Genomic DNA, 11,327 nt, shown 5'->3' with positions numbered 1-11,327 from the left:
CTTAATATCTTCAGATGTATCCCACCTGGCTCCATTGCTTTATCTACTTTTAGTTTTGCTTGCTCCTCGTGAATAGTCTTCTGAAAACTGATTTGAGGTCTGCCTCACTTCCATTTCTATCTGTGGCAGGTGTCTGTGGTCCTTCCTCATTTCATACTGAACAGAAAAATCTGTTAAGCAATCCCGCGATCTCCTTGCCAGCCTTTACATATTCCCCTTCTTCACCTTTGAGTCTTACAATCCCATTATTGCATTTCCTTCTGTCACCACTATCTATAAAAACTCTTGCTGCCCTCTTTGGATAGTAGCTATGGTTTTCTTCCATTAGTTCTTCTGACTCCTTTCCCTGCTTACATCACCTCTTACCCCATCTTGCCAGAAGAACCATTATCAAAGACTCGCCAATGGAGTCCCATAGCAGGGTATTCAGCTACAGCCCTGCAAGATTACTCAGAAAGCAGAGGAGGAGATAAAAGAGGTAAGAAGACAAAGAAAGGGACAGTGTTTGTTAGTGAATCAGGTTCTATAGGTCATAGAATTTTGTGATCTCACACTATCACCCCATGAAGCTGAACAAGCATAAAAACAGAATGTATACATATTGAAATAATTAAAATTGACTTTTTTTGATCAGCATTTTCAAATTCTAGGGTAACACTTATCAAATGAAGGCTTTTTGAAATCAACTTTCGATGCACGTTCTGAGAAGTAAAGGAAGTTACTAATTTATGCTTTGGCTTGAATCTGTAACTGTATCTATACTGGCTGCCCCTGCCAGTGGGGGTCTGGGTCGGCGCACTCGGTCCTCCTCTAGCCTCCACCTTGAAGGCTGTATGTATGATGTAGCAAGGTCAGCCCCATAAATCTCACCTTCACAGTTTGCTCGGGGCCTTCATTATCTAATCACCTTGGCTCCTTGCTTTGACACTCCTTACAATTACCTTGCTATGCCAAAGGTTCCTGTTTGCCTTGCCTTATGTATATCTTGCCTTGTCCTTGTGTTCCTTGCCTTGTTTTTGCTCTGTCTAGCCCTACCAGTGGTCTATCTTGCCAGTATGTTCCTTGCCCTTCTCTTGGCTTGTCTGGATCTCCTGGTGGCCTAGCTTGCCTGTGTATTCCTTGCCTTTGTCCTATCTAGGACTCTGATGGCCTATCCTGCCTGTGTATTCCTTGTCTTTGTCCTATCTAGGACTCCGATGGCCTATCCTGCCTGTGTATTGTCTGTCTCACCCTTGTTCTGTCTAGGCCCCCCAGTGTTCTATCTTTTCTGTGTGCTGCCTGTCTTACCCTTGTCCTGTCTAGGCCTCCTGATAGCCTGTCTCACTTATGTGTTGCCTGTCTTGCCTTGTCAGGTCTCCCGATGGCCTAGCTTGTCTGTTTTGTGTTTGTTGGTATGATCCCTAGTTTACCCTGTAGTCTGGTTCTGCTTTATGTCCTCATTTTACCTTGTTCCTGCCTGCATGTTCTATCCTTCTTCGGCGCTTTACCTAGGTCATTTGGTGGCATGCCTATGAGCAAACACCTTGTTTGGGTGTTCTTGCCCTTGTGTTGCACCTTGTTCCTGCCTTGCACTATATTTAGCTTCCCTCTTCCTGTACCCTTACCTGCCCTGTTTCCTTCCTGCCCATAAATCAGTGAGCTAAGCATTCATGAATGAAACATAAAACTGTCTGTATCTCCGTAAAGTGCCTTTTTCTTTTATTTCAGATTTGCAGTTTATGGTTTATAACAAGTGAGGCCTGAGAACAGAAAGAAGATGAATATATATGCCTCATGTAGTAAAAAGGCAAGTTCCTGGTTCCATAGAAAGAACTCTTTGTGATCATGGCCTGTATTTGACAGACCTGTATTTATGGTTTGAAAAGATCAATTACTTTTGGGTGAATGGTCCAGATCTCTAAACTGTACAAGACATTACCAACACTAACTAAGAACAATACTGTATAACTATTTTGCTGACAGAAGACAGTTCAAATTCACTGGAGAAGCAAACTGTACAAGACATTACCAACAATATCTAAGAACAATATTGTATAACTATTTTGCTGACAGAAGATAGTTCAAATTCACTGGAGAAGCAGGACTGTCACGCATGACTCTAGACTGATATAATTATTTTGGATTTTAGATTTGGATACTTATCTTTCCAAACCCAAGCTCAAGACAAGTCATACTCATGTACAGTAGGAGCTTCCCTCCACCACAGAGGACTTACCCTCAAAGGGCCTGATTTACTACAGCTTTTCTCCCATTCTATTCTATGGAACAATGCTTGGTAACTGAGGCTCAAAGTTTGCCCCTGGAGCAATGGTGGGTTAAGCAACTTGCCCAAGGTCACAAGGATTCTCAGTTAGTGAAGTGGAATCTGCATCCTGGCTTCCCTGGATCACAGTCTGCTACAGAGTGATTCTTTTCTGAAACCAATGATTTCATACCAGGTCATCCTGACCAACCTGGAACCTTTTTGTACTGTGGCAAATTGCTTTTTTTTTTTTTGTTACTGTGGGAGTAGAAAGTAACAACTGCTGCTGGCCCTGAAAAAGTACTTTTTTTTTTCCCCAGAATATCATTACTGCCTAAAACGGCCAGGAACAAAGATAATTACTAGTCCTAGGCAGTAGAAGATGATCAAAATAATCTAAAAAGTATCAAGAAAGGTAAAAGTAGAGGTTCCATAAATCCACTCAATGTAGAAGAGAAAAGTAGTTAAACACAATGGAAGAAAATATATATTTAATAAAACAAATATATAATACAATCTAGTATGATGATCTGATATATTGTTTCATTTAATTTTACCAGCTCTAGATTTAATTTGGAATGGACTGCAAAGTGTAATGGTGGGTTCCATAGTTTTAGAACTACTAAATGTTATATCCTTTGGTGCTAAGATGTGCTGAGCAAGGTAGTGCACACAACGCTGGCTGGTGGTAGTTAAAGATGATTTAAATGAGGATCAAGTCCTCTTGATTTCTCTCTGGCAATGCTTTTCTCCACCCTCTCCCTAGAATAGTGGTTTCTTAACCTGTCCTGCTAACGTTTCAGGTGGACTATCCACAATGAATATGCCATGAGTGGTCAACTCCAGACCTGAAGAGATACAAACACAGCCATAGTTTTCAGGAAATCCATAATGAATGTGCATGATAGATTTGCATGCAGTGTAAGGTGGCCACCCCCGGAATACGCAAATATTGGGTATCCTCAACAGAAAAGGCTAGATAACTAGTGACCTGCAGTCATTACCCCAATTAGATACTGTATAACTGTTTGCATCAATACTGATCTTAGTGCCTGTCTCAGAGGCAGTTCTGTTTTAGTAACAACTACAGTGGAAGTTGATCTCAGTGGCAGCCTCCCTCTGTCAGTCTTATGAAAACAAGCTTTTAAAATATATTGTGAACCAATTTGTCTCTGCCCTGCAGCAGCAGTAAGTCAGGTGATCTGAAGGGACTACCCTCTAGCACTAGACATTCCACAAGTAGTACTGGGCAATGTTTAGTGCATGTTCTGCTCCAATTCTTTCCTTTTTTTTTGGCACTCATTACTTACCCAGTCTTTGTACACCTACTAGAATGAAGACAGAGGGCAGGCAGTCACAAATTGCAGGTCGTTTGTGATTTCTGTTGAATTCAGTGCTAATCCCTGCACTGAGTTAGCTTTGGTTAAGAACATAAGAGGTTATCATGTTAGGTCTGACCAGAGGCCCATTGTGTCCAGCATCCTGTTTCCAATAGTGTCCAATTCAGGTCATTTGGAAGGATGTAGAAAAATGCTTACCTGCTGCTCTTTCCCAGGTACAGAAGATGGCTTTTCCCATTCCTGCCTACTTAATAAGTGTCAATAGGCCTGTCCTCCAGAAACTTTTCCAATTCTTTTTTTTAAACCAACTGTAGTATTAGTTTTGACAACATCCTTATGCCAAAAATTCCATAGCTTTCTCAAATTCATTTCAAATCTGCTAGCAGCTGGTTTCATGGAGCATGCTGTAGTCAGGCCCACATTTAGGCATAGGCAACAGAGGCAATTCCCTAGCATACCAAACAAATACCCAGCCCAAAGAGGAGTGCAACTGTACCAAGAGGAGTCTGCTCTAGCAGTCCACTTCAAAGGGGTACCCCTAATGGCACTCTGGAGGTAGAGGGACTTAACCTCGCTTAGTTCCTGGGTTTCCCACTCTCCAATCCTGCCTATGGGTGCCTAAATCCTAAATTCAGCTGTGCCCTTATTTGAAAAGGTAAAGATCAGTTCCCTATTTACTTGTTCCACCCCACTCAATTTTATGACCCTCAATCATTATTTTATAAATAATTAAAACATACTTAGTCCAGGTACTATGCTTGATAAATGAGCCTCATCAAATTCTCTCTCTTTCATTGCTTTATGTATCGCTAACATTCTTTCAGTGAGAAGGATCAAGCTCCCTGAAACTCCACCCGTCATCCTAAAGTGGCACAACCAGTGTAATTTACTAGGCATATGCATTCATTTGAAATGAAATGGGAAATGTTAACATTTTTTTAAAAATGAAATGGGGAAAAAACCCCCCCCAAAACAAATAGAATATCATTCACTCTTGTTTTAAAACTTTGCAAACAAGGGGGAAATAAATTCCTCAAACTTTCCAAGCATCCCCTCTCCTACCATACTTTTGTTTTCCTTCATGGGACAGTAGTGATCCTTCATTGCTCCTACCCCTCCAGAGCCACACTTACAAATGGCAGCAGCAGAGCAAGACCAGTGGCATTGATAATTTCCTCCATACAAGCTGCTGCCAGAATGTCAGGACCTAGCTGGTGCCTTTCTATATGAAAGGAATTAAGACTGGTGTCCAGCCATGGACTGCGGGCACCCTATACAAGCATCGCTCTGGCAAGGCAAGAGCAACCGGGAATGGCTCCTGTCCTGGGGAAAGAAGTAAGGGAAGGAGGGAGAATCAGAAGGCAGCTCCAGGAGCGCCTTTTTTTTCAAGGTGGCCTGACTTTATTTTTTCTCTTTTTACATTTTTGTTTTAAATACAAGAAATGAAGAACAATCCCCCCCCCCCCCAAAAAAAAAAAACCCACCCATCTATCCAAATCCCTGCAATTTACACCTCCTTCTAGACCCACAGCCTTTTCTCTGGAATTATAGATCTGTATCTTGGGTTATCCAGCCAAAACTAAAACTAGAAGAAATGTCAAACTATATAGATTAAAACAATGCTAAGGAATATTTAAAAAGATGTAAGGTTTCTGGATCTTACCAAAATCTCTGCCTTATGCAAGGTAACACAAGCCCAGTCACTTCTATAAAAGGAAAATTATTTGCATGCAATAATGCCTTTTATTGACAGACATAAAAATTATCCAGTGATTATGGATGTGAGTTTTTACAGGCTGATGTCTTTATGATAAGGGGGGGGGGGGGGGGGGGCGGGGAAGCTGTCATAAATGCTATTAAGGATAGGCAATACTTGGATCTTTAAACACTGGTTACAGTTTAAAAAAAAAACAAAACTAAAATACCTATACCTAATTTCTTTTGTTTACTTTTTAACTAGTTTCACACAGGAAATACAGAGAGAGGTGACACTGAAATAAAGACCACCCCTATTTAAATTAAGTTTGAAGTCATGACCTTTATTTTCAGTTTTTATTTTAGTTTTCTTGGCAATGTTCTCCTGTTTGTTGTAACAAGGTCATTTTTCCCACTGATTGTTTTGTTCTAACACTTATTTTCCTGGGAATATCAAATAAAAACTGAAAGTCCTTAGTTTAGTTTAAAATTGTTCATCTGTTTTCTTGTTACAAAAACAATCCTTATTTTGAACATTAAAATATTTTCGTTCCCAGGAATACCCAGGCTTTCTAAAGTAAAACAAAAAGTCTACCCGCTCTGTAATATATTTATACCGCTAGACAACTTGCACCTGTTTTCTTAAAACATTGAGAGACTGTGGGTCAGTTACAGGTGTTTACCTCCTGCCAGTTGTAGGATGAACAGGTTTGATGTTCCCTTGGTCCTAGACTACTTTTTGCAAGAAAAAAGTCAGGAAATGGGTCCATCAGCATTACATAACAGCTTGATAGAACAGCTCACCTTTTCACAGGCACTCCTTTGCTCATCCTATAGGGAAACCATAGCTATTTCCTTAGGCAGGTCTCACCAGGGGTGCACAGGTGCTGCTGAACCCAGGTAGGACCCCTCCCATGCCAGAAATTGCATTTGGGGAATTAGGTGTAATGTGGCCCCTTAGCTAAACGGACCTCAGGCAATTCCAATTACCACTATTTCGGAAAAAACAAGGTAACTGAATCCTTTCAACCATCACCTGTAGCGAAAGGATTGCCTAGTGACCACGTTACAATGTGATTTTTTTTTTTGCTGTCCACTTTTATTCGAAAATAAGCCTTATGCTCGAGTTTAATAAAATATACATACATATACAAAAAAAATCACCTGCTTTCCAGCGGCAGTGCTCCAGTTCTACAACTTACAGTGTTTTGTTTTTCTAAAAATTGCAATCACAGGTCGCTAGCTCAATTCCAGTGTTGTCAAGACTACTACATTTGGAAAAGCAACAGCTCAACCGTCAAACCTGCAATCTTAAACATTATTACAGTGTATATAAATAATTAAAAAACACCCCTCCCCCCGAAATGACAGTAGTTGCTCTACAGTTTGTTTTCATTTGGCACAGTAATGCATTCGTTTGCTTGCAGAAATGACCTAGGAACCTTTCAACCTGACATTCATTTTCCAACACAAAAAAGGTGACTTCATCAGGTTCTTTTTTTTTTTTAATAATTAAGTTAAAACTCGACCCTGAAAGAAAAAAAAAAAAAAGACTGCACATTGAATCTGCTACTTAAAAACAAACATAAGAGAACATGGCAGACGACAACAAACGAACATAAAAAAAGCACGATTTACAGCCCCGGCGCAAACTGGCCTCGTCAATTCGGGAGCAGCCTCCGGGTCGGGCTGCGGAGGGGGCCTCTCTTAAGCCATCAGAGTCTCCAGTTGCTGGCGGTAGGACCGGTAAGCGCCGCCGCACAGCAGCAGCTGCTCGGGCGAGGCGGCGGGCAGCAGCAGCGGGGCCAGAGCCTGGCACCCCTGCCCCCGCCGGGCATCCAGCAGCAGAGGCGGGGGCTCGGGTGCGCAGTAACCGTAGAGGGGCAGCACGGCGCCGCCCCCGCCCCCCAGGGGAAAGAGTCCGGCGGCGGCAGCCGCCGCGCCTCCCTGCGGGTAAGGCAGCAGCGGGTAGGCAGGAGGCGGCAGCAGGGGCCCCGAGGGCCACAGCACCCCGGGCTGGGCGGGGGGCCGGCGGGGGCAGGGCCGGCTCAGGATGCTCTCGATGGCGAAGGAGCTGCGGAACTTGCCGGGGCCGCCGCTCTCTTTCCCCGCTTCCTCCCGGCACTGCTGCTGCGGCGGCGGCGGCCGCGCGGGCGGGGGGCTGGAGCTGGGGCAGCGAGGGGGCGGCGCGTGCTGCTGCTGCGGGTCCCGGGCCGGCGCGCGCCCCTCCTCCTCCTCCTGCACGCGCCGGTGGTGGTGCTGCTGCCCCTGCTGCTGCTGCTGCTGGCAGAGTCGCTTCCTGCGGCGCCGGAAGACGCCGTCGGCGAAGGTGTACTCGCTGCTGGGGTTCAGCATCCAGTAGTTGTCCTTGCCCCAGGGCCGGGCCGGGTCGCGCAGCACCTTGACGAAGCAGTCGTTGAGCGACAGGTTGTGCCGCACCGAGTTGCGCCAGCCCGTGTAGGCGCCGCGGAAGAAGGGGAAGCGGCCCATCAGGTACTCGTTGATCTCGGCCAGGGTGAGGCGGCCGCTGCCCGAGTCGCGGATGGCCATGGCGATGAGCGCGATGTAGGAGTAGGGCGGCTTGGGGCGGCGGGTGTACGGCTTGCTGCCCTTGCCGCTCCTCTCCTCGTCCTGCTCCTCCTTCTCCCGGCAGGCTGCTGCGGGGGGCGGCGGCGGAGGCGGCGAGAGGGTGGGGCTGTTGGCGGCGCAGCCCCCGTCCGAGCCCAGCTCCTCGTCGTCCTCGGTGCCGGAGGCGGAGAGCGGGGAAGGCAGCTCCGGGCTCATCCCGCCCTGCGCTGCGGCCGGCTCCGTGTCAGCGGCGGAGGGGCATGGGAGGCGCCGGCCTTCTTGCAGAGCTCTCGCTGGGCAGCCCCGGCCACGCTGCGCTCTTCTCTGCTTGCGTTAAAAGAGAGATGGCCCGGAAGACAGCAAGTAACGCGAGCAAGAAAGTTTGGGGGAAAGTCTCTCCGGAGTTCAGTTGCCGGCGGCCTTCTGGCTTTTTTTTTTTTCTTTGCCCTTTTCAGTCCAGGCTAAAGTTTTGATCAAGCGTTGCAGGTGGAGCCTGATGTGAACTCCCGTCCGTTACACGGATTACGAGTTTGTTGTTGTTCTTTTGCAACGCAACAAAACGTGTGTCCCACATACATTTATAGAGAGAGAAATACATTAACAATAAATCTCTCTCGCTCCGTTTCCCGAGGTGTTTTGGTCCTTCTGGAGGTAATGAGCTTGTCAAGAGAGGCGCGCCCACAGCAGCCTCCGCTTGTCACAGAGCGCTCTCTGCTCCTCCACCTTCCCCGCGGCTTCTTTATAAAGTGCGGCCACAGAGGGAGGGCGGAGCTTAACCTACTCACCTACTTCCCCCTCCAGCCAATCTCGGCGGCCGAGGGGCGGAGAGGAAAGGTAGCAAGGTAGACCTGGGCTAATTAGACAGAGAAAGGGGTGTCCAGATTTAGCCTGGCATCATCCTTAGGCGCCGGGCAGAAAGGAAGGTGGGTGGTGGAAGTTTAGATGTTTTCGTCCCCCCCTCCCCCCCCGCCTTTCCCAATCGGTCCTCCGCCTCCTGGTCCACAGCGAGGTGAGCCGCGGTTTTAAGGGCAGGTACTACCCAGGTGAAACGTGCTCTGTGACTTCTAGGTGGCAGAGTAGAACCAGCTACCTTTTTTTTTTAAACCTCTTGTTTTGTAACAAACCGGAATGTGATAGCTCCTGAGGAAAATAGGATGTTTTGCTGCAGTCATCCATTATTATTATTATTATTTTTTTCTTTACTACGATTCATGTTTATGATTTAAAAGAATTTTATACCTGTGCATAAAAAAAACCCCTCTCAAACGAGTTCTCTACAGGTTTTGTTGATTTTCAGATGCTTTCTAATGTATTCTATATGAATGAATTGCTCTCTAGAAACGAAATAAAACTAAACACTTCCATCTTTTTCTTTTTCCATTGTGCCAGTCTTGTAAACATTGTTCGTTGCAATCATTTACCTTGATTCCTGGGACGTCTAGCTGCAGGTGGCATTCACTTTCGGCTTTTTTTTTTTTTTTTTCCCCGTGATACATTATTGTAACTTCACAGATCGTTTCCATTCATATGTGCCAGCCTTGGGAATGCCGATTTTCAGTTGTCAAAAGAAAGAATGATAACATACTGTTAAAAAGGCCAGACGAGGAAGATCCTGGACACCGAGTAATGCCCAGGTTCTGATCATCCATCGTTAAATGTGCAATAAAGTTAATGTGTTGGGGTTTGTATTTTAAGCCTGAGATTATTTTATAAACCGTTAGAGTATGACACCTATTCGCCGTTTATTCTTTAGATAATCTGCAGTTAGGAAGGTTGAATACTCCTTTAAATTATTTGATTTTCAGGTTACCAAGGGAAGGATGCACGAAAAGAAGCTTCCATGCACATCAGCTTTAAAATGACTGCACGAAATAAAATTAATTTATCATCCGTTAACATGAGTACGTCTTTAAAATGGAATTTGTTTTCACCTATACACCTGGAATCTTAAAAACGTGTCAGTATTACAAAATTATGTAAATCTGAACAGCAAAATCTATTAGAAAAAAAAAAGAGGTGTGGAAGATGCTTTGCTTTCTTTAACCCAAATAAAGACAGTACGATGTTTGGTTTGAAGTCTGTGCCTTGAGAATTATGTAACTGGTTGGCTTTGCTAAATGTCACTATTTGAGTTTAAGTTCAGGAAAAAGTATCAGATTCTTTGCAAACATGTACATTAAACTTCATGCCAATGTTAGGGGCAGATTTCCTCTACTTCCTGCCTTTGTTGTAAATTACACTTGATTCGTAAGAGTATCTGCTAATCTACGGTACCTTTGATGTTTATTTTATTACCTTTCCACCATTTGTGTAAAAATTGGACACATTGTTTCTTATCTTTATTCAAAGGACTTTCAAGCCATTTCAAATGTTCTAGATAAACATGGCAGGGGCTTTTTTTTTGTGCAATGGCAGAATTTCAAGATTAGAAATGTTCGAGTATTTCTTAAAATTAAAGGGATCTGACTTGGAAATAAACACCAGCAGACCAGTATAGAAACACAACGTGTCATTGTGTATTCAGGCAACAACAGCAATGGCTCGACCTGCACTGACCCGATGGAGAGGGAGAATCGCTCTTCAAACATGGTTACCAATGTATTTAGTTTAATTCAGAGAAAAGGTAACACCAATAACTTCTTCGTTGACCTTTATCCCTAACTGACTGAATCGAGGGAAAAGCACATTTAACATCTGCTGCTTAGGGAATCCCGACTTTAGGTCACAAGAAGAACCCCAGGGCTGGATGAGAATATTCAGCTCCTAGAGATAAATACACAGATGTCCATCACCAGGCTGTAAGAAGACACTTGGGGATGTAAACGTCTGGGAACAAATCAGAAATATATCTGAAGCATCCTTCTAAAAAGCATTTTAGCAGGTAGATTGCAAATTGAGGGGAGGAGGAAGAAATTCCTTTAGGTTCTGTACTTTCGTGATTTGAGGAAACCATTTCTTGTACCCTGTATTTAGTTCTCTAATTTCGTTGCAGGCTGCACTGTCACCCTCTGTAAAATAGAAATCACTAAGAAGTAATTATTAACAATAGGTCCTTCTTATCACAGGCCAGGAAGGCACTAGCAGCTATGGGTTTATGCTGGTAAACAAGTTCACTAAGCAAACAGACATCGAATGGTAAACGTAAATATTCAACAGCAACCAGGGACCTGAGACCCATATACGAAAATGAAATCTTGTAAAGAAGGTAACCTATAAACGTTAATATGTTAATCACTCACTAGAGCGGAAGGTGCAGCACACTCACTGAAGGTATTTATAATAACCGTGAACATTGAAACTGGAGGTGGACCTGAAGAGAAAATAGCCTGATGTTTTTCCCCATATGATTTATTTAGTACAATTACTCCTGATTCTGGCTGTCTCTCTGGTTTATTGCGGTGGGTACCGGTCGTTGCCTGTCAAAAAAAAAAAAAAAAGGGGGCGATTGCTTATGTTTAAAGAGTAGTTTAAAAGGACATAGT

At 44.2% G+C, this 11,327-nt stretch overlaps 1 protein-coding gene across 1 annotated transcript; it reads right to left on the bottom strand.

Moving 5' to 3' along the window:
• Window positions 1-6,431: 6,431 nt before the first annotated feature.
• On the bottom strand, window positions 6,432-8,640 carry LOC115082256 (forkhead box protein Q1-like). Its single transcript, XM_029586505.1, has one exon. It carries the CDS (start codon window positions 8,059-8,061, stop codon window positions 6,985-6,987), a length of 1,077 nt encoding a protein of 358 aa, XP_029442365.1. The 5' UTR covers window positions 8,062-8,640; the 3' UTR covers window positions 6,432-6,984.
• Window positions 8,641-11,327: the final 2,687 nt, after the last annotated feature.

The sequence above is a fragment of the Rhinatrema bivittatum genome, unplaced genomic scaffold (genome assembly GCF_901001135.1).
Source record: "Rhinatrema bivittatum unplaced genomic scaffold, aRhiBiv1.1, whole genome shotgun sequence".
In the NCBI taxonomy this organism is placed as follows: domain Eukaryota; kingdom Metazoa; phylum Chordata; class Amphibia; order Gymnophiona; family Rhinatrematidae; genus Rhinatrema; species Rhinatrema bivittatum.
The sequence above is the reverse complement of the archived record's forward strand: the minus strand, read 5'-3'. Positions and strand labels throughout refer to the sequence as shown.

Bases quoted from the DNA above. Each gene is read 5' to 3' on its own strand.
- LOC115082256 (XM_029586505.1), bottom strand. From the start codon at position 8,061: ATGAGCCCGGAGCTGCCTTCCCCGCTCTCCGCCTCCGGCACCGAGGAC.